The sequence below is a fragment of the Taudactylus pleione genome, unplaced genomic scaffold (assembly GCF_031769625.1).
Source record: "Taudactylus pleione unplaced genomic scaffold, aTauple2 ptg000703l, whole genome shotgun sequence".
Classification (NCBI taxonomy): Eukaryota; Metazoa; Chordata; class Amphibia; order Anura; family Myobatrachidae; genus Taudactylus; species Taudactylus pleione.
This window is the reverse complement of record NW_028285105.1, coordinates 2422251-2446606: the sequence shown is the minus strand read 5'-3', so window position 1 is coordinate 2446606 and position 24356 is coordinate 2422251. Positions and strand designations below refer to the sequence as shown.

Genomic DNA, 24356 nt, shown 5'->3' with positions numbered 1-24356 from the left:
ACTAATATTGTATTTATGTTCAAATATGTGCTGAACAGTGGTAAATAGTAAGTTGATTGATTGCTATTGGTTGCTATACTTTACTGCAAGCTTATGCTTTTGTGTGAAACTCTTAAGATTTACTTTACACAATTCGCTTGTTTTTTCATGTTAATATTGTATAATCTCTCCCTGCTATTAATATAATATAGTATAAACCATAACAGTATTCTCTCTATACATTAGAATTACCTAAAGGACTACCACTTCAAGAATGCCAAAACAGATGACTTCTGGGCTTCGCTGGCACAGGTGGGGCCATATGACACATTTGTTTTCTCTGTACCACTGAGATGTAATAATGCTTTATTATTGTGTGACATAAATGACTAATGCTATCTTCCTTTAGGCAAGCGGCAAACCAGTTAAGGAAGTTATGGATACCTGGACTAGACAGATGGGTTACCCAGTACTTAATGTGGAATCAGGAAATACTGTTATACAGCAACGGTTTCTTTTGGATTCAACAGCAAATGTAACAGGACTAACTTCTCCATTTAAGTAAGTTTTATATGTTACTATTTTGTTTGTATTTATATATCAAAATATTAGATTTAAAAAAAAGCTGTGTGATGCTGTTCTGAACCACACCTCTGATCATATAGCAGGAATTAAGTTAATAAAGTTATAGTGGGTCATATTCAGTATAGAAACAGTGGAGAAAATAGTGTCACACAGTGCACTTGTTAGTACCCGTACGAGGGCAGCCTAGGCTAATGGGGGGGTGACCGAACACTTCTGCCTGGTCACCTTTCCATTTAGTTTCTTTGAAAAGCAGTGATGCAGAGCTGCCATATTGTGTTTGTGTTGCAGGGCTGTAGCTAGGCTAGTGCGGCCGGTGCCATCGCACAGGGCACCACAGGTCAGGGGGCGCAGGTTGGGGCTGTCAAATTTCTGTTATCATTCTCACTTGTAGTTTCCTCTTATTTTATCCCCAGCATCTCCTGGCCTCTCCTATCTCTTCCCTGGCCCTTCCCCATGAAGCCATGGCCCTTTTTTGGGTGCATTATGTCCCTTTGAAAAATGAGGGGGCGCCAATGCTCTTTCTGGCACAGGGCACCAAAAAGTCTAGTTACGGCTCTGGCCCCTTGTATGTTACAATCGCTTTGCTACATTTGTGTGAATATCTACAAAGATATATATGTATATAAACACCACCTTTGGCTGGTAAGCAGGTATATTTTTGTCACACAGTATCAATTTTATATAGTAGGATACAACCTTTGTACCTAGCTGCCATAAATGACCCCAGTTTTAAATGTATATGCTCTGTATAAATTGTAGTAGCCTTCACTCCCAGCCCGCTTCTGTAATAATCACTGGTCTAAGCATGTCTCATAGGATTCTGTATATTATAGTATCACTAATATCACAGTATCCCATATAACCGTTTACCTGTTATATATAAGAGACTTGCATGACATTCAGGGCATCCACCTGTTTTTATAGTAAAGTAAGTATCTTATATATGTACTGTATATAATAATATTAATAATAATAAGCACTGAGATCTGTGAATAATAATAAGCACACGTTTGGACTGTACAGTGGATAGGTAGAAAGCTTGAGGTCAATAAGAGCAAATTTGTTTGAAATCTGGACTTTATGAGGGGAATTCAATTAGAAACGAATACATTCGCCCGGTCGAATCTGCGTGGAAGCTGCCACACTTTACAGCAGCGGGATTTCGCTCAAAAGTGTTTGCTATCCCATAGGGTAACGAGCACTTTTGAGCGAATTGGGCATTCGGCTGACCATGCGAAGGCTGGAAGAAGGGCTGATGTTGCTGGTGTTTTATCGCCGTTGCAACGGCAATTCACACCCTTCGCCTTCAATTGAATTCCCCTCTATGTATTTGCACTTAACTATGAAGATGACCTATAATATCTCTGTTTGTATCATTTCAGTTACATGTGGAACATTCCAGTAACTTATTATGCAACTTCCAATTCCAGTGACATATTTATTTCTATCTACAATAAATCAGGTACAATGGAAGAAAGGGGATAAAGGGTCTTTAGTACATGTGATCCGTCCTATTACATGGGTCTATGAATTGTAGCTGATAACGAATCTCACACTCAATAATGTTGGAATGAGGGACAAGATGTACTGTATGAATTTATATATTTTATAGATATGTATTTATATAGTTATATGTTGATGTTTGTTTATTTAGCACCACAAGCGTACATATGCCCTTACAGAAATCATATAACACTAAGGCCCGTATTCAATTTGAGGCGAATAGCCGGAATCGGCAAAAATGTTTCGCCGATGACGTCATTTCGCCAGGCGGAAAAGTACCGCCGTATTCAATTTGAAAGACTTTCCGCCTAGGCGGAAAGTCAATGCAATGTAATAGGTGGAAAAGTTTCGCCTATGAATAGCAGGTGGAAAAAAGTGCAGAATTGGGGTTTTGGGGTGCAACATTGCGGGAACCCCCGTGCAGCCTTTAGACAGTCCTCCAAAGGTAAACTGCATCAAAAATGAAAAAAAAAACACTTAAGAACACCCCAAAAATCACTTAAATTTTGGGGGCAAAAAAAAATAAAATTGGGGGACAAAGTTAAAAACTAGAGAAATACAGTCTAGGGGGGTCCCCAAGTATGCCCCAGGTGTTTTTTTTCATTGCAGGGGCTTGCGGCAGGTGGATTTTTCACGATTTTTTCAACTTAACTTTAGCAATTTTAAAATATGCTGGCCCCCATTTTCAAGTACCCCAAATTTGCTGGGATAAGTTATTTTCTGAAAAAAAAACCCTCCTGAATACTATTCTTCACCACTTATACAAAAACGCTATTTAGCAGCTATTGATCCTGTTTAAAAACACCAAATACCTGATTTCCCCAAATCTGACATGACTTTCCGCTTGTTTAAGTTTCGCCGGGTCTCGTTTTCGCGTACTTTCAAATTGAACACAGGGATACGCGGGCATGCATGTGATACTTTTCCGCCTGCAAAACAGGCGAAGTAGGCAAAAAGTCCGGGACGCGGAAAAGTATCGCGGGTCCAATCAAATTGAATACGACTCTAAAGTACTTATAAAATTACCTGAAGAGAATAGGAGATAACAGATATTTCAAAGGATCAGAATGGACCTCACCAAGGTGTAGTAGGGAGTTTCCTTCCCTCACCCTCAGTCACCATGCTGCTCATGCTGTCACATGATGAAGAGTGACTCACCCTTCACCCTGCATTGCCTGCTGCGGCCAGTGCACAAGGACTTCACCAGTTGCTGACAACAGGAGCAGTAGAGGTACAGGGAAGGCAAAGAAATATTATTACTCCTCTCACCTCATCTTCTTTCACTCCACTTCTCCTAAGTGACTACACGAGGAAGTGCTAATTGTTCTTCCTCATGTAGTGTCTGTAGGCATGATTCAGAGCTGCACGCAAGTCGGCACAAGTGCGGCCTCATTGCTGCACAAAAATTATCCATCATCACTCTCAGCCAGCAATAGCACTAGCCCTACAAATGGTGCAAATGATCCGTCTGCTATCAGACAGATCTCTGCCTTTGCTCAACTCAGCATAGCCAGTAATTTCACCTTCACAGCCAGGACACTTAGCCTACATGCAAATGCCCTGTGCCAGCCACTTACACCCATTCAGCTGCAAGTGGAAATGTGACTCTGAAACCCGCGGCAGCTGCTTCTAATTGCGCATGCGCAGTCATGGAGCACGCGTAGTGCTTATATTGCATGAACCATCCTCAGAATGGAGTTGCATACAAATCTTAATAACCATGCAGGGGCAAAGCAAAGCAGCAGAAGGTGGCTGGCATTTCTCACGGGGGGGGGAAGATTTAGTAGTAGCAGACAGTCAGCATACATGCCGGACTGCAGGAGTCAAAAACATACAGCACACAGTCATTGCCCTGTTACTTGAAGAATATAAATGTATATTCCTAAAGTAATAGATGTACATGTATTTCTGTATTTTAGACACATCATTGACCTTAACTCCATATAACTCTTCTGCGGATTTCTTTAAAATAAACTACAAACACTTTGGATTTTTTCGAGTAAATTATGAAATTCCAACTTGGCATCAGCTCTCTATGTTGTTAGAGACAGGTCACGAGGTATGTATTACCGCAGCTATAGCTGGACACTTTTTATACCAGTCTGGCATTTCTCACCATATTATTATATTATATGGTTTTTATTATCATATTATGAATGGCTTCTTCTATTTGTTTTGAATAAAAAATAAGCATACCAGCATCCTTTATATTAAATATTTTAATGTTCAGGAATATTATGATATATTGCTAGATGTCAGATTTAATGACTTTTGCTCGTCTTGTTATGTTTGCATGAAGAAATATGTTGTTATATCTTCTAAAAGGCCTTCTTCATATAAAGTCTTATTGGCATGACACCATCCTGCTTATTTATGAAGTAATGATTTACTTTTATCATTAAATCAAAGACTGCTCCATGCCCTGGTAAATAGGGGGAGGGAGGTTATCAGCTGAGACTGTGCCTGGCAGGAAAGGAGGAGAGGATAGTGCAGCTGTGTAATCATATGAAATATCAGCAACTACTGATAGTATACAGATGAACAGGACCCTAACTAGCTATAGGCGACCAGTGTTGCCGCACAGAACACAGTGCTCTATGAGCAGCACCGTTGCCGGCCCATGGGCCTTGCTCCTGGCTAGCAGGGTGCCCGGAACAGCACCCTGCAGCCAGGATTGCTGCTGCAGCATCCATGGAGTGTCCTGTGTATGCTCCAGATGGGCACCCTGCACAATATATGCGCAAAGCTGCCGCTCATAATGATGTCATGCCGTCACGCACTCGGGGCAGGGCTGACACAAAGGGCGCAATTGTGTCCTGTTAAGGCTCTGCAGATGAATGGGTAAGAGCTACCAACTTTGGTCCTAAATAGAATGGAAGTAACAATATGCACTTTCACCTTACAAATATAAATAAATATAACAATACTCTAAAACTGCCTCATAATTAAGAAAAAAATATTCACTATAACAATTAATTAAATGCAAAAAAAAAAATACCCTCTATTTCTCCAAAGTGCCAGTTTAGGGTCAGATCAATGTAAACAAATTAATGTTAAGCCAATATATCCTACAAACTCTTTTCAGCTTGTAGCAGCCTCCCGAAGGTTTCTAAAGGTGGGTACACACCTGACAGATATATCTGCAGATGATGGTCGTTCATCTGCTTGTACCCTCGGGTCCCGGCGGCCAGGGGGCAGGACCCGGTGGGCGGGTCGAGGGCGTGTCCCGCCCCCTCGCGGATGCCGCTGTGTGTGTATGGGTGGTCTGCAGACATATCTGTCCATCAGATGTGCAGCACAGCCAATGCGATATGTCAGTTAATGCCGATGTTCACCAACATATCGCGGGTACACACTGGCTGACGATCAGCAGATATAGTGGCTGATCAATTGATTGGCCAATGTATCTGTCAGTGTGTACCCAGCTTTAGTCCTAGCTGTTGATATCCAATTTATAAACAAGGTCCATGTTGACCTCTCAATCCAAAATGTGATTGCCGCAGCAGTTATTAAACAGGTAAATCACTGTCAGTAGGAGTTTCAGACGGCTGATACTAGGGGGCATATTTATCAAAGGTTGATTTTGCATTTGATTTATGTTCGATTTAGCTCACCTGAAATCAAATCAACTCGAATGTACAAATCACTATCAAAATTCAACATTTACTAAAATTCAATTTTGGAAGCCTTTTCAAAAATCTTGTTCGATTTTGCATGCCCATGTCCAAATCGAACAGAAAATCGGACTTCAAATCCCCAAAATAATAGACCTGCTTCATGCTGGAATTTTTAGTATGAGCAGGTGTGAATTACACAGATGCATGCACAGATCAGTGTGGAAAAAGGTTGTAAAGTGTTAAAATGTAAAAAAAATATGACGTGGTGTCCGCCCCTAAAGCACAACCAGCACAAGGCTTTTCTGTGACGGTCCTTGTTGTGAAAATACGGGGGTCAAAAGACGTACGGGTCTCCAGTATTTTCCAAAACTAGCACCGGAGTCTTATAGTGCATTCATGAGAAGGAGCAGCTAAGAAATCATTCATCATATCTTAATGGACTTTTCAGGCGTTAGCAGATGAACAGAACATTAAGAAGTGGTTTTGCCGTGGTATTTAAAGAGCTGATTTTTTTTTCAAACCAATATGCATAGTGTATTGTCTTTAAAAAAAAAATCTGTTTTGAATCCTGCTTCAAAATTACCAAAAGTTAGCAGTTTGTAAAACTGCAGATGAGTAAATAACCCCCTAAGAGTGGACAGGAGTAAATTAGACCTAAGGGTTTTCATTTATCCGTTTATGATATAATAGTAATTATTGCTTCAGAAATAACAACCCAGCGGAGTAAGATATTATTAGCTGTACATTTGTTTTCACTTTTACTCACTACATGTTTTTTTTAGGCTTTTACTACAGGAGATCGAGCTGGATTAATTGATGATGCTTTTGCCTTAGCAAGGTAAGAATTATGCTGCATTGTTTTATTTCAGTTATCTTTTTGGATCAAGGGCCCCATATATGAACGAGACATAACACCTTCAGCACTGTCCTCAAAGCACACTAAGGGGTAAATTTACTAAGATTTGTTTTGGTCCCGATTTGGCCCGTTTTTCAACTCGGATAGGATTGATCAAAAATGGCTGTTTTTTTCACCTTAAAAATCGAGAATTTACCAAGCTCCCGGTTTTGACAGGATCATTTTGTTTGATGGTGTATTTGATCGATCCTGTCCGTGTTGAAGCCCAGAATTTCCTGCTTGACGTTCTCTCCCGAAGAAGCAGCCTGCACATATCAGTGAAATATGTGCAGGCTGCTTGTTTGTTTTTTTATATGTTAAGGGTGAAGGATGGAGGTGAGTATCACATCTTTATTCCAGGTACATCCAAATGGATTCTACATGGGACAAGGGGACAGACCAGCTGGTAGTTGGTAAGTATGTGTGAATGAGATAGGTAGGCTGTACTATATATGGTGTGTGCGTTCTGTCTTTTTTTAATGATTTATTTTACAGTGGGGGTATGTGTGCCGGCCGCCTGCAGGCACTTGTAGTTCCACAAGTGCCAAAGGGCAGGCATGCTGGCACCTGTAGTTCCACTGTAAAATACAATAGTTTTCAACTATTTAACACATTATTACCCCCGTACCGACCACTCCAGGGGTGCGGGGAAGAGCCACGGGCTTCAGCCCAAGCCTGGGGTGCTTAGGAGAGGGAGGACCCCTTCTTTGGGAGGTCCCCACCTCCCCTGAGATCCCCGGCTTGGGCTGACCAGCTTGGGATGCGAATGCTTTGGCCATGGAGACCCTGTAATAGGGTCTCCTGGCTGTGGCATTACACCCCAGTCAGTTTGGGTCCGGTGCTGGCTTTAAATATAGGGGGACCCCTACGCATTTTATTTCCCCCACGACAGGCACCGCAGCCATTTTTCATTATTAAACATACACAAATCACACTGATTTGTGTATGTTTGATTGAATCTCACAGCTCAGGAGGTGGTGCATTTGAAACTTCTTTTGACTCCCCAATTTGGCTGCAAAAACGGCCAAATAGAGCAAAACGAATAATGGTTAATTCCCGATTTAGGCTGAAGTGAATGAAAAGTACTTCCGATTTGAGCTGATGGTGTATTCATTTCTAGTGATGAAAACGGACAAATTTGTGGCATTAACACACCCGATTTCATCCCCAAAAGATGAATAAATCACCCAAGTTTAATTAAGAGTCAATTCCCATTAAGCAAAATAGTTATATTTTCACCCGAGATAGCAATCTCGGACCAAAACGAATGTTAGTAAATTTACCCTTTCAGTCCAGGTTTTAGTGATTTCTGTGGTTGAGCACAGATGGTTAAATGAAAATAACAGGTACTAATTAATACACCTGTGTACGACTATCCTTAAAATCTGGACTGTTAGTGTGCCTAGAGGACCATGGTTGGGAACCCCTGCTGTAGGAGGTGTTATGTCCTCTTTTCAGTATTTAACAAACAGCTGTAATTTAAGATTACTGCTGTTTGCCACTGTATCGGTTATGTCATCATTAGATGGCAAGAGCAATACGGTCCCTATTGTCGGCAATGGGGACCTGTCAGCAGCCTTTCTGGCTTCAGCGAAGCCTTCCAGGCACTTCCGGGTCCCTGCCAGGTAAAGGTGTCATGCATATGCACACGACACAGAAACCCCTTTGCTGGTAGAGATAGGCTTTCGGCAGAGCAGAAGACGTCGGTGAGTAGGGGAATTGTTGCTGGACCCAGCCGCATCTCGCTGGAGAGGTGAATAATGATGAATATAAGTGGCATGTTCGTTAGTATCACTGTGATACTAAACAAAATATGCCCCTGGTAATAATGAACTTTCTTAAAAGGAGCCCTAAATATGGTAGGGTCACAAAAATTTGCCACATTTTAAAGGGAAAATTATCTATAACACTGTCAGAATAAAATGGTTGATAAAATATTTACGAATTGATTTCCCAAATTTAGGGGGATATTTATCAAAACTTGGGGATATGTTTACTAAAATGCAGGTTTTAGAAGTGGAGATGTTGCCCATAGCAACTAATCAGATTCTACTTATCATTTATCTAGCACCTTCTAAAAGATAATAGCTAGAACCTGATTGGTTGCTATGGGCAACAGCCAGTGGCAGAACTCCCGGAGACAATGGAGTCATTTGCCACCGGGCTCCAGCCCTTAAGGGGGCTCCTGGCTCCATTGTCCCCCTGGCCGTTCTGGGCACTGCTATGGAGATGGAGCGCCGCTTATCGGCGCTCCACCTAAAGCGGCGTCAATACAGGGGGTGTGGTCGCACCCCCTATTTGCCGGGCGCCCGCTGAGTGTGTTACCAGCAGGCGCCCAGCTCCTTCTTTCCCCCCGGCGGTAGCCGGAGGAACGGAGCTCACTCCTGAGCTCCGCTTCCGGGTCCTGCAATGCACTATGGGAGTGACGTCATGAGGAGCGGGCGCCGGGGACGGAAGGCAGCGGCACTGGAGCGGGGTTTCAGGTAAGTATTGTGTATGCGCTCGCGGGGGTGGGGGGGGGGGTCTCACTTCAGGGGGCATTACTGGGGGCTCACTACAGGGGGCATTACTGGCGGCTCACTACAGGGGGCATTACTGGGGGCTTACTACAGGGGGCATTACTGGGGACTCATTACAGGGGGCATTACTAGGGGGTTTACTACAGGGGGCTTACTACAGGGGGCATTGCTGGGGGATTACTACAGGGGGTTTGCTACAGGGGGCTTTACTGGGGGCTTACTGCAGGGGGCATTAGGGGGGCTTACTACAGGGGGCATTACGGGGCTTATTACAGGGGGCATTACTGGGGGCTTTCTACAGGGGGCACTACAAGGAGTTTACTACTGGGGGCTTACTACTGGAAGCACTACAGGGGGCTTACTACTGGGAGCACTACAGGGGGCTTACTACTGGGGGCACTACAGGGGCCCTTACTACTGGGGGCACTCCAAAGGGCGACCACTACTGGAGGAACTGCATAAGGGGGACCATTACTGGGGGGCACTGCATAGGGGGACCTCTACAGAAGGCACTGCACAGGGGGACAACTACTGGGGGAACTGCATAAGGGGGCGGCAGCTGGAGCTGTCATAGGTGCTGGGGGGGTGGTACATTTTAATTTTTGGGGGGGGGGGCACCAACATTTATCTTGCCTCTGGGCACCTGGGATGAAGTTACACCACTGGCAACAGCTCTACTTCTAAAAACCCTCACTTTAGTAAATATACCCCTTGGAGAGAGATAAAGTGGAGAGAGATAAAGTTCCAACCAATAAGCTCCTAGCTGTCATTTTTCAAACTCTGTAAAATGGAAGTTAGGAGCTGACTGGTTGGCACTTTACCCTGCTCTACCTTATCTCTCTCCAAGCTTTGATAAATATCCCCCTTAATTCATAAACACTGTTTTGTGTTAAAATTAAACATTTAAAGCAGGCCGTGTTGTACATGCTTCCTGATTACATTATTTATTTATGTAATCACTTTCATAAATGTTTAAGATATGGGGCAGATTTTACATAGAATTAGCAATTTTTCTATAATAAGAATAGAAGGTTTTTCTGAGATGTCTCAAACCACAGGCTGATGCAAAACAATTTTCTGCCTGCCAAAAGCAACATTTGGATAAGGGCCCCAGGGAGTGAGAATGACAGATTACCCTCACAATGACATGTCACACATTACGAAGTGCAGAGTGTGGCCTGGAATTTCCTTCTAGAATTTTGATAATTATTGTCACAAATAAGAAAGCAAGCTGCTTGTAACAGCTTATATTTAGATACCTATTGTCAAGGATTATCATTACAGTCACTAAAGAAATGGTTTGACAGTCCGGAGTAACAGGACAGCAACAGTAGGTGCCAAGATCACTACAATGATGGAGGTTATTTACTAGCAAAGTGCATATATGTAGTAAATTATATCAACTAATCAGATAATTATTTTAGTTGTCTACCTTGCATTACACCGATCAAATCAAATTGCTGTTTGGTTGCTATGGCTAACTGCACACACACACACACACACACTTTGTCAGTAAATAACCATGAGCAATGCAGCCACTGTGCAGCCAAATTGAGCTGTAACTCTATGTCTCAGCATACACTACGTGTATTGAGGTGTGTGTCCTATCCAAGTACTATCTCAGCACATATGATACACTGATTGAGCTATATGTCCTTTCCATTTACAGTCTTAGCATACACTGCATGAGGTATTGTGGAACCTGGCCTGAGACTAATAGAGAGCATGCTGTGCTAATGGCTGTGTTTTGTGCAAATGGAATCATGAAGCAACCACTTGGTTTGATAATTGCATAGTGTGCAAGGCACATAAAAAAAGCTACTGTAGACCCTGCAATGTATTAAACTGTTGCTCAGACATGACAACAACATGCATGTAGCATCTTAAATATGAGACTACAAACTGAAATGTTGATATTTTATTTTAGTTGTAGACTATAATTATATAAGTATTACAAATGGGATTCTCTATTATGACTTGTTGTAAAAAACACAATTTCATCGGTTTAAGTTTTTATATAAAATATACAGATTTCACTTGTTGAGAAACTTAACTTAAGAGTGTATTTGTGTCCTTTTTGACTAATATAAATGGTTAGCTCTATATGTAGTAATCAAATACCCAATGCAAGCATATATCCAGTTGCATTTGCATCTTGCATATTCTGTACCCTATGTGCATATACTATGATCTGTACAGTGATAATCAGGGTGCATAAGTGATAACCGGTTTGTACTTTTAGTCTACTATTTATATTCCCTGGGGCCCTGGTTCCGATCCAGTGCACAATCTGTGCAGTATTTGCATATATTCCCCATGTTGATGTGGATTTTTTTTAGATACCTTTACGGGTATATTTACTAAAGTGTGGGTATTTAGAAGTGGAGTTGTTGCCCATCACAACCAATCAGATTCTAGCTATTCTCTTCTAGAAGGTGCTAAAAGTAGAATCTGATTGGTTGCGATGGGCAACAACTACACTTCTGTAAACTCGCACTTTAGTAAATATACCACTTAGATTCTCCTTTGGTCCAAAACCTACTGGTAGTTTAAATGGCTCCTGAATGTGTTTATATGTGCATGGTAGGGAAATTAAATTGTAAGCTCTACTGGGGCATTCTATGATTGTACAGCACTATATGATCTATTGTTCTATATACATAAAGATATGATAATACAAAGTTCGTCTTTACCATGTGTTGTTTTGTTTTCTGTTGTCAACCTAGACTTGTTCTTTGTCTGCTGCTTATGGCTATAAGCGCTGCTTTAGTGACCATTATTTCACCCTGCCTGTGCCTCAATCTTAACTGTTTAGTCCTGTTGCACTGAGCTGGCCACCCTGTCCCTGCCTTCTCTAAAATGCTATTCCCATAGTCACTGGTTACATGCTGGCAGCCTGTAAAATTGATGAATGAAACTTTATATGAAAATCTTGACGTTATAATAATTTCTATCTGTATGACGGTCTTGACTTCAGTGCTGAAAGTTTGGATTACAACATATCTCTTGATGTAACAAAATATCTTCAGAATGAGAGAGACTATCTTCCTTGGCAGAGAGTGAACTCCGCCCTCTCCTACCTAAATGATATGATGGAAGATGACAATACCATCTATCCAAAATTCCAGGTATGTATATGTGTTTAAATGGCCCAAGCAGAATTATTTGCAGGGGGCTACTCTGTTGAATACATTGGAGTGGGATCACCGCCGTGTGAATCTATTCGCCTTGAGGTGAGACTTGGGGGAAGCCAAGCACCTCCTTAGGTGTTTTGCTCCCCCTGTCTTCTGCTATGCCACCATATTCCATTACATGTGCAGTCACCCACCATGTTATTATTTCCCCCCCCCAACACTTGTGACCTCTGTTGGTCCTGACTCTACTTTCAATTCTACACTCTCGCCCCTCCAATATCTCATGTTCCACTCTTCCCTTATATTTATCACACCTCATATTTATAATCCTTCCACAATTTCAAACACCCATCTATGCTTCTCCCTCTGCCTCCTCTTTATTCTCCCTCTTCTTGACTAACCCCCTCTCAGACTTTTACGTTTCTTCTGGTCCACCTCCTATTCTCTGCACAGCCACTCCCCAGAATCCTGCCAACCCCATCCTCGTCCTCATCTCCCTCATCACTCCTTTTCTTTCTCCAGTGCACTCTAAAATGCTAGATCACCTTGCATTAAACTGGCCTTTACGACTACTTTATCTCAAACTGTCTCAACCTCCTCGCCATCACTGTAACTTGGCAATCCCAGTCTGATAATATTTTGCCTGCGGCTCTCTCCCTCAGGGAACTCTCTCTCCCATACTTCCTCCTGAACCCTACCTCTCTTTTTCCACCACTGTATCTGCCTTTTTCACCCTATTCATCTTTGTGTCACGGTCATATACCATACCCCTGGTACCTTCTGCCACTTTCTTGACAACTTCGCTACCTCACTACTACACATCCTCTTCTTTGACCTTCCTTCTCTCATCATGGGTGATTTCATAATCCCACTAGACAACTCCATGGATGCTGCTGTTTCTAAGCTGCTATCTCTTACTTCCTCCTTTGACCTGACCCAATGGATTCTCCACCCCCCTCCCATTCCAGCGGTCACTTGATGAGTCTAGTTTTCACCCACGGCTCTGAACTCCACCTCCTTTTTAACCACCAACTTCTCTCATTCTGCCTTTCCTATCTCCATAACCCCTCCTTTCTCCCAAGTATACATAGTATATAAGAAATGCAACCTTAATGCCCTTGGCCCATTCCATTTCACCTCCTCACTGGACATCCTCTTTTCTACCATTTCCACCCTCTCCTGCCCTAGACAAGATGTCTCATTCTAAAATTGCACCCTCATCTCTGCTCTTGCTCTGCTGCCCCTGCAATTATCCTCAGACTCTGTCATTCTGTACACTAACCCTGGCTCTCTAAACTCACTCACTACCTGCCGAAATGTACAGCTGAATGATACTGGAGGAAGTCTTGCACTCGCGCTGACTACTTCCACTGCAAATTTATGCTTTCCTCTACAATTTGTAATTTCTCATGACAAACAGTCATAAATCTCTAATATCCTCCCAATCATCCTACCCATCAGCAGCCTCTTTGCCACCTTAAACTCCCTCCTTTGCCCCAATCTCCTCTCATCTTTCCTCTCTGCCCTCAACTTTACCACCTACGTCACTACCAAAATCATAACCATCTGTAATGCCATCTCCTCCCCCTAGCCTCCGACTTTCTCAATGCTTTTCCCCCAAGTCTGGCTTGACCACCCTTTCCACCTTTTCAACCCCCACCGCGGATGAAGTCCGAATCCTCTTATTTTTGATAAGAGGCCCCCTTGACCCTATCCCCTATCACCTCCTCTATTCCTTCTGTCCTGTTTGTTCTTACTTCGCTCTTTTCTTCACCCTTACACTGTCTACCAGCTCAGTCCCCTCTTCCTTCAAACATGCTCTTGTCTTCCCCATCTTGATAAAACCATCTCTTGACCCTGACTCTATATCAAACTATGGGTTTTATTCTGAGATGGCTGGAGTTACAGAGCAACACACAAGCGGCTGTGCAATTCCGTCCATCTAAAATGCTAATGCAGCAGTAGGTGTCTGTAGGAAACAGACACCTAGCTGCATCTGCAATCCCAGCGCTGCATCCGAAGTTGCAACCTAGGATCACCATCGTGACCATTGGTTGCGATGGTTGCTCCTTTGGCCAGACTGAAGCTTACTGCAGCCTGACCGGGTCCTAGTCACTTGCGATGCCAGGAAATCTGCCCTGGCCTCGTCCTTCCTGGAAAGCCAGCCACGTCCCCTTGCTCCATCCCCCAAACACACTGCTGCTTAGGGGGGTTTGCGAGCGAGATCGCAGACTCCGTTTTGCACATATGCAGAAAGGGTCCTGCGCATGCACAGACCCCATACCATTGGAGATGTGCGCTAACCAATTGGTTATCATGCATTTCTGAATCAGGCCCTGTGCCTCTCTGTCTGATTGCTTCCAAGCTCCTTGAGAGGATTGCCTACCTGCGCCTTACCACATTTCTATTCACTCTCTTCTTAACTCTCCCTTTATTTAGTTTCCATCCCTGCCACTACACAGAAACCGCCTCCACAATGGTCACCGATGACCTTCTCAACTCCAAGCTAAGGGTCACTACTCTCTCCTAATTCTCCTTGATCTGTTTGCCACCTTTAATGCTGTCAATCACCATCCTCTTTCACAAACTCCATTCCTTTAGCCACCGTGACTCCCCCTCATTCCCTCTACTTGTTGGCATCTCCCAAAGCCCCCTTCTCTTCTCTTTGTACAGTTCCTCCCTTGGAAATCTCATCACTTTCTTCGGCCTCCAGTACCATGTCACTGCTGATGTCCCTCAAATCTACCTTTCTTCTCTTGACCTTTCGCCCTCCATTCGCTCTTGCAACACTAATTGTCTCTGTGTTAACTTATAAATCTTATTGTGACTAAGGCTCGTATTCAATTAGAGGCGAAAAGTCGGAAAAGTTTCGCCTGTTCGACTTTCCGCCTCCTTCACCTATTTCAGAGGCGGAAACTTTACACGCACGTCCCTGCTTTTCTCATTAATCAATTCCTAAACAGGCGAAAACTGAGAGCAGCAAATGCGTAACAGGTGGAAAGTACTATCAGAGGTGGGGAAATCAGTCTGTTCCCCCAAAAAATATGCACTAACATAGGGAATCAATTTAGATGTATACTAATAGCCCTAATAAAAGTGTTTGGGGTACTTAAGTTGTTTAAATTGCTTCTTATTAGCGTCTTTGTAAAAGTGGTGAAGAATGGCATAAAGCAGTATTTTTTTGGTGAAAATAAGTAGTCCAGTCAAATTTGGGGTACTTGAAAATGGGTGCTAGCATATTTTTAAAGTGAACTTTTAAAAAACGTGAAAAACCACCCTCATACATGCACCTGCAATCCCAAAAACACTGTGCCCCTCCTTACAGCACCACAAGAAGTCTATTTAGATACTTTTTATAGTTGTCCCCACACTTTTTACTGTTTCGACCCAAAACTAAAGTACTTTTTTGGGGTGTTCTGAGGTAATTTAATTTTATTTTTTGTTTGATTTTTCCTTTGGGGAGCTGTCCAAAGGGTTCTGGGTTGTTTCCCCATCTTTGCACCCCCAAAATAACGATTTTTTTTACCTGCTATTCATAGGAGATACTTTTCCGCATATTACATTGCATTGACTTTCCGTTTAGGCAAAACTGTTCTGGAATTGAATATGGAAATGTATTTTGAAAACAGGCGGAAAGTCCGAATCCGCGGAAACTTTTCTCCAAACGGCACTTTTCGCTTCTAATTGAATCCAGCCCAAAGAGAGAAATCATTGCTACTCCCTTTCCAGGATCCCTCCACCTTCCACCTTTTTTCTTTCCGTTGATAACATCACTCTCTCTTATGCTCTTTCCTACTCTCTCCACATTCACATCTTAGTCCTGCTGCTCCTACTTCCATAACATCACTAGGATAAGTCCTTTCCTCACTGCAGATGCTGCTATAACCAACATCCATGTATTCATCACCTCATGTCATGACTATTGTAAGCTTCTCCTTTGTGGTCTGCCTACTATGTCGCCTCTCACCACTCCTATCTGTCCTTAACACTGCTGCCAGCTCATTTTCCTCTCACTGCATGGCATTTGCATCCCCCTCTCTTTACACTTAGGGCTCAGTCCAATTACCCGCGAGTCCCCTAGTGGTGCGAGTAAGTGCGGCTGTATGCCTCACTTACGGTATGATGCATCATACAGCCGCACTTACTCGCACCACTAGGGGACTCGCAGGAATTGGATAGACCCTTAAGTGTAAAGAGAGGGGGATGCAAATGTTGCAACCCCATAGGGCTATGTACAAAAATGTGTGAGTCCGGCATGAGAAGGGACCGTGAGTTTGGGTGACGTTGCAGGGTTTTGTACGCCGTTGCAATGGCAACTCACTCCCTTTGTGGGTAATTGGATTGACCCTTTACATTTAAAGTCCTTAATCACTTCTCCTAACCTACATCTAGAAACTTATCTCTGTACACTCTCCCTCCCACCCTCTCCACTCTTCCTCAGACCCCTACCCATGTAATTTCCCTTGCCCATCTCCCTCTGCGTCCTTCCCCCCTTCCTTTGCTTCCCTGGAACCCATTTCTTCGCCAAGTCAAACCTTCTTCCAGTCTCCCCAGATTTAAACTCTCCGTTAAGTCTCAACATTGCACTAAAGCCTACCAGTCCCTACTCTTAACGCCTCTCCCAGTCCCCCCTCCTACCCACCATGTCTCCTTCCCAGTTCACCCTCCAAATGTTTACACTGTCCCCTTTTCTCTTGTTATTACCTATCACCAATGCTCCTTGTCTCTCATCTCCTTCTCCCCTCTGATTCTGACCCTGTCTGCTCACCCATACATTGGGTACGGGTTCATTGAGAGCTGTTGTACTCCTTTGGCTCATCACAGCCTGTTGATTCCAGCTATAACAAATTGCTCTACCCTTTCTCTTGTATTTGTCACTCGCAATGTTTGTGTTTATGCTCTGTACTTACTGCTGTGCATTCTATTTATGCCTTGTTCTTATGGTGCTGCATAGATGATAATAGACAAGTTGCAGGCTGTATGGCTATGATCCTATGTATGCTATATTTCAGGAGTATTTACGCAAACAAGTTAGACAAATCACAAATGAGCTCGGATGGGATGATAGTGGCTCTCATGTACAGAAGTAAGTATAAGCTAACCCAGTGAAAATGCAGCTTGTCCAGTATCTTAGGATGCTTTGCAGTATTTTAGGATGACACATATCACTGATTTTGCTATGATTAATTTTTCAGACTTCTCCGATCTCTTGTATTGGCACTTGCTTGTAAGATGGAAGACACTGACGCACTAGACAATGCATTAAGACGTTTCAATAACTGGAAAACAGGGACCAGGTAATGATGAATACATGAAAGTGATCTATATTAGGTACAATCTACCACTTATCCCAATTGGATGCGTATGCATACATATTTATTCCCTCTCACCTATAATACATTTATTTAATGCCCCTGTAACAGACCTGGATAATAATTGCCTTTCTCATCTCTAACATGTGTATCTCCAATATTGCATCCCTACCTCTCACCTGTAGCACATTTACCTTTCAAATTACTTACTTGCCCTGAGTTAAGAGTTAGTTGGCATTATATCTGAGACTAATGACATTTTGATTCACTGCCGGACTGTGAGAAAGATGTATCTGACCTTAGAGAGAGAGAGAAAGTGGGTAAGTTGCTGACAGCAAGAAATCAGCTTCTAGCTATTATTTATATAGCACAGTCTGTAAAATTACAGTAATAAGCCGATTGGTTGGTAAGGGCAACTTCTCCACTTTATCTCTCTCTAAGGTTTGATACATCTTCCCCTGTATGACCTGACTGATGAATGACTGGGTCTTGCTGTGGGACAGAGTCCACCCCTACACCCACCAGTACAGTGAGGGTGGAACAATGCAAAACAGGATAGATACAGGGAGACCCAAGATGTTACTGTTGTAGATCTACCTTGGCGTTTTGTTCCGCCACCTCTATATCTGTCTGGCTTCATGTGAGCCGCCATAAAATCACCATAAAGGCATCATGCAACCTGAGAGCTGTGAGTTTAGCTTCTATGGCCCAAATGTTTTACAGCGCACACAGTGCATACCTAATTTCCTGTCTTTTGGGACATTTCTGCAAAATGGAATTGCAGGTAGGTTTCATGAATGGTGGAAAAATCTGAAAGTCCAACATTCCTGTCACTGATTTAGTTAAATGAAACATTCTCGTATTTCCTTCTGATGTAATGTGCATCCCATTTGTGATATATGCTGTTCTCTTTTGTTTGTGATATATAACGGCGTAACACTGAAAGATCAAGCCAGGCGCCCCAAATCATTTGACATAATGGTGTGGCAAAGCAAGAGACCTTAGTCATTTACTATTTGCATAATACTTGTTTTATCAGCATAATGTTACATTTAACTGGAATAATAAAGGAAACAATTGAGAAAATAGAATTTACTATACTATACAGGGTTTGTAAATAGTTGTGATTCATGCATTAGAGCAGTATACATACTGTCATACTAAGCGCTATGTATAGATAGATTAGTCAGGCCAGGCATGTTTGTCAGGCAGTAGAAGACTGTTCAGCTTGATGAAGTGTCCAAGGCTGAGTTGGCTGAGATGATGTTGATATAGAAACCTAGTGAAAACGAAAGGTACTTATTTTTTTTGGTGAGTTACGTGTTACAGAGATTAGGGCAGGACAGGGCTATTTTTCTGGAAAATTAGGTTCAGGAACTGTGGGTGGAGCTACTGGGGGTGGAGCTATATAATTTTTTTATATATACATATATATTCTATATAATATATATATATATATGTATATATATATATATATATATATATATATATGTATGTATGTATATAGTATTTAGAAAATAAGGCACTCAAAAGGGCCTTTGAAATAAAACTTATCTTATAGAAAATACATTTTGGGCCAGGATATTATATTACATCATAGTTAATGAGAGATTCAGGAACTGAGTTCCTGCTTGTTCCTGCTGAAAAATAGCACTGTGGCAGGATAAAAACAAGAGATATGGTAAGAACTTACCTTTGTTATCTCTGTTTCTACGAAGTCCATAGGGTCCACAGGGTTGACCTTGGGGATATAGCTGGATCAGGATCCATGGGCACCACACAGTTAAGCTTTTAGCTCCCAGGATGCACTTGGATCCTCCTCTATACCCCGCCCCCGAGCCACAGGCACCTCAGTTGGTAAGCAGCCTAGGCCGGAGGAGAATATGGAAGAGAGAAGGAAGACTGGAACACACAAGAAACCATACTCACAGAAATGGGAGACGGAAAACCGGTGACCAGCCACACAGCCCATTTGAAGCCAGGTGCGTCAGGGCGGGCGCCCTGTGGACCCTATGGACTTCGTAGAAACAGAGATAACAAAGGTAAGTTCTTACCATATCTCTTGTTTTCTACTTCAGGGTCCATAGGGGGTCCACAGGGTTGACCTTGGGGATGTCCCAAAGCAGTTCAACTAAGGGCGGGGACGCTCCTGTGCAGAAAGGAGCACCCGGCGCCCAAAGGATGCATCCTGAGAGGCGAAGGTGTCAAACGCATAGAACCTCAAAAACGTTTGAATTGAAGACCAAGTGGCCGCCTTACACAGCTGAACAGCAGAAGCGCCACGTCTAGCAGCCCAAGAAGGACCCACAGAACAAGTGGAATGAGCCTTAACAGAGGCTGGCACAGGTAAACCCTCCTGTGCATAAGCCTCACAAATAACGGAACAAAGCCAACGGGCTAACGTTTGTTTGTTGGCAGGTAAAACCCCTCTTGTGAAAACCAAATAGGATAAACAAGGAATCAGACTTCCTAACCGAAGCCGTCCGGTCCACATAGATTCTAAGCACCCGGACCACATCTAAGGAAGTCTCACCAGCTGAAAGATCAGGGGACTGAAAAGCTGGCACAACAAGTTCCTGATTAATGTGGAACTTCGAGACCACTTTGGGCAAAAACTCAGGACGAGTGCGGAGCACCGCTCTGTCCTGGTGAAAAATCAGGAATGGAGGGCGACAGGAAAGCGCCCCCAATTCAGACACCCTCCTGGCCGAAGCAATTGCCAGGAGAAAAACAGTCTTAAATGTCAGCCACTTGAGCTTCACCGACTCAAGAGGCTCAAACGGAGGACCCTGCAGGACCCATAGAACCACCGCCAAGTCCCAAGGAGCCACAGGAGGCACAAAGGGTTTCTGGATCCTGAGAACACCTTGGAAAATGGTGTGAACATCCGGCAGTATTGCAATCCGCCGTTGAAACCACACGGACAAGGCGGACACATGAACCTTCAGAGATGCAAGGCGTAAGCCGAGGTCCAATCCTGATTGAAGAAATTCCAAGATCCTAGAAACTCGGAACACCTGAGGATCATAATGTCTGGACTCACACCACTGAAAGTAAGTGTACCACACCCTGTGATAAATCCGTGCTGAAGCAGGCTTGCGTGCCCTGAGCATGGTACCAATAACCGAACTGGAGAAGCCCCGAGACCTCAAGACGGCTGTCTCAAGAGCCACGCCGTCAAAGACAGCCGACCCAGATCCGGGTAAAGGCAGGGCCCTTGAGACAACAGGTCCCGACACTGAGGAAGAAGGTACGGTGCGTCGATGGAGAGGCTCCTGAGATCGGAGTACCAAGGCCGTCTGGGCCACGCCGGAGCCGCCAGCACGAGTGTGCCGCCGTCCTGCTTGAATTTCCGCAGAACCCGAGGAAGTAGGGATATCGGAGGAAACAGATACGCCAGGTGAAACGTCCATTTCACCGACAGCGCGTCCACCAGACTTGCGCCTGCGTCTCTTGTCCTTGACCCATAAACGGGCAACTTGTGATTGTGACGGGAGGCCATCAAGTCCAGCTCCGGCAGTCCCCACCTGTCCATGAGTAGCTGAAACACCTCTGGGTGAAGCGACCATTCCCCGGGATGCACGTCGTGACGGCTGAGGAAGTCCGCTTCCCAATTGAGGACTCCGGGGATGAAGACCTCCGAGATCGCTGGAATGTGACACTCCGCCCAAGTCAGGATGCGAGACACCTCCGACATCGCTGCCCGACTGCGAGTTCCTCCTTGGTGGTTGATATACGCCACCGCGGTGGCGTTGTCGGACTGCACCTGTACCGCCCTTCCGTGAAGAGCGGGACCGAACGACTGCAGGGCCCTGTATACTGCCCGCAGTTCCAGGATGTTGATGGGGAGAAGTGCTTCTTCCGCAGACCAACGACCCTGGAAAGACAATGAACCGGTCACTGCCCCCCAACCCCGGAGACTGGCATCCGTCGTGAGCAGGACCCAGTCCGGGCTCAAAAGGGGCGCCCCTCAACCAGATGAGCTGTCTGAAGCCACCAAGCCAAAGATTGCCGAACCTCCGGAGACAACGCCAGCACCTGAGAGCGGATCCGGTGAGGTAACCCATTCCATTCCGATAGAATCAGCCCCTGCAGGGGCTGGGAATGGAACTGGGCAAATTCCACCATGTCGAATGTCGACACCATGGACCCCAGAACTCTCATAGCCGAATGGACCGACAGGCGGCGACTGCTCAGGCAACTGCGTATCCGCAGCTGTAGGGAGGCGACCTTCTCCGGAGTCAGAAAAATCCTTTGCTGACGCGAATCCAGCAGGGCTCCGAAATGACTTTTTCCAATTTATCAACCACCCGTGTGCTTGCAGGCAAGCGATCGTCAGGTGGAGATGTTGAAGCACTACCTCTGGGGAGCTCGCCAGCAACAGGAGGTCATCCAGATACGGCAGCAGCCGTACATTCTGGTTCCGAAGATGTGCGGCCATGACCGCCATAATCTTCGTGAACACCCTCGGTGCAGTGGAGAGACCAAAGGGTAGCGCTCGGAACTGATAGTGGTGTTGAAGGATAGCGAACCTCAGATACCGCTGGTGCGAAGGTGCTATCGGAACATGGAGGTAGGCGTCCTGGATATCCAGGGACACCATGTAATCCCCCGGTTCCATCGCCAGAATGATGGAACATAACGTTTCCATCCTGAACTTGGGAACTCTGAGGAATTTGTTCAGAGACTTCAAGTTGAGGATAGGGCGATGAGAACCATTGGGTTTCTGCACCAGAAACAGAGACGAATAATACCCCGTCCCTCGTTGTGATTGAGGAACGGGAACAATGACCCCTGCTTTCAGCAAGGACTCTATAGCCTCCTGAATCTGTAACGCCTTGGTTTTGTCCTGAGAAGGACTGGTGCAGAAAAACTGGTGGGGTGGTCTGTGCCGAAAAGACAGGGCGTACCCCTGGGAGACCACTTCTCGAACCCAGGCATCCGTGGTGGTATTGTGCCAGCACTGAGCAAATAGAAGTCGGCCTCCCACTCTGAGGTCCCCCAGAGGGAGGCCCGTCCCATCAGGCCGCAGGTTTATCTTCCTGCTTGGAAGAAGGGCGCCGAGTACTCCAGGCTTGCTTCTTGGGTTTAGAGGCAGTCTTACTCGCAGACTGTCTCGGGAAGGACTGACCTTTTGCCTTACCCTGAACCCGAAAGGAACGAAAAGCCGAACTCCGAACCTTAGCAGGCAGTCCCGCCGAAGGGAGGAAAGCCGACTTGGATTTAGCCAGGGTATCCACTATTTTGTCCAAGTCCGGACCAAATAGTAATTCCCCATTGAAAGGTAAGGCCTCCAGGCCTTTCTTTGAATCAGAGTCCGCTCTCCAGGACTGCAACCATAAGGATCGGCGGACAGACACCGCTGCAGCCGATACCCGCGAAGTCAGCAGACTAGCATCTAAAGAAGCTTCCCCAATGTAAGAAGCAGCGTCCCTCATCTGTCCCAACAACACCCTCTGGACATCCGGAGCGTTGTCCGGGAAGGTATCTTCCAATGCATTGGCCCACCCCTCAATGGCCTTGGCCACCCAGGAGATGGCCATGGACGGTCGGGCCACCGCCCCGGAGAGGGAGTAAATAGACTTTAAGCAAGTTTCAACTTTCCTGTCCGTGGGATCCTTCAGCGAGGATATCGACGGTAATGGTAAGGTAGCGCCCCGAGCTAAACGGGTGACATGGGAATCCACCGCCGGTGGAGTTTCCCATTTTTTACAATGTGCCTCAGGGAAGGGATAATTAGAAGTCAACCGCTTCTGAGGAAGGAATCTCTTACTGGGCGCCTGCCAAGCTACCGCCATATGATCCGTCAACTGATCCGACAGGGGAAACACTGCAGAAGCCACCTTAGTTTTTTTGAAACTAGGAAACTTTGACTTAGGAACCGGTGCCTCATCCTCTATAAGAAGAATAGCTCGCACCGCCCTAACCAGTGCTCGCACATTAATGGACGACTTGGTATCCATTTCCTGGCCCGAGGCGTCCGAGTCAGTGTCATCAGGGACCTCCCCATCATCTGAGGAACCCTATGAGTCCGATACCTGAGCCGCCCGCGCCATGAGTGGGCGTTTTGAAACCCTGGAAGGCATGTCAGTCTGCAACATTGACTGAAAAGCCGAGGATGTGGCCGCCAAATTTTGCACGGAGTTGGAGAGCACATCCACCCAGGGTGGAGGAGTCGCCATAGGGGCCTGAAAAGGTACCACAGGCTGCTGTGGCACAGGGGAAGCCTGTATATACATAGGCAACCCCGCATATGGACCCACAGACTGAGACCCAGGAGAACTCCGCAATAACTGCGGGACACCCGGGGAATGGGGGATGGTCGGCTGGGGTAACGCCCTAGTAGGGAGAGCAGTCGTGACCGACAGACGGTCCGCAATAGACACCAGCACTTGAGAAAACATCGCCCACGGTGGTTCCTGCGTCAGAGAAGGTCTGGATGGGCCAGGAGCCACCTGGCACCGACTACACAGGCCATCCTGTGACAAATCCTCCCCATCCACTCCTGCAGAACAGCGTCCACAGGAGGCCAACGCCGGAGCCACTGAGCGCTCAACCTCCTCGCCTGACATGACAGAATATATTATATATCTGGCAACAGGGCAGAAGTAAACGCACTCACCGGTGTGTTGAACAACAGCCCACAATATGGCACTGTGTCCCAGAAAACTGCATGTGACGAACCTCACAAATACGTGATTTATATAGGTGAGGTCTGTAGAAACGCCCCTCCCCCGCAAACCTGTAGGGCTTGTAGGAGAAGTAAAGGGACAGGTATAAGCTGACAGTAAGCGGAAAATAAGCACAGACAG

General features: G+C 45.0%; 1 protein-coding gene across 1 annotated transcript in view; it reads left to right on the top strand.

The window, feature by feature from the left end:
- Nucleotides 1-24356, top strand: part of ENPEP (glutamyl aminopeptidase) — a 95613-nt gene that overhangs the window by 59008 nt on the left and 12249 nt on the right. Inside the window, exons 9-16 of the mRNA XM_088456386.1 lie at nucleotides 226-291; nucleotides 389-540; nucleotides 1947-2026; nucleotides 3987-4126; nucleotides 6467-6522; nucleotides 12076-12226; nucleotides 17245-17318; nucleotides 17428-17529. Of these exons, the coding sequence (XP_088312512.1) occupies nucleotides 226-291; nucleotides 389-540; nucleotides 1947-2026; nucleotides 3987-4126; nucleotides 6467-6522; nucleotides 12076-12226; nucleotides 17245-17318; nucleotides 17428-17529 (821 nt within the window). The remainder of the gene's footprint in view (nucleotides 1-225; nucleotides 292-388; nucleotides 541-1946; nucleotides 2027-3986; nucleotides 4127-6466; nucleotides 6523-12075; nucleotides 12227-17244; nucleotides 17319-17427; nucleotides 17530-24356) is intronic.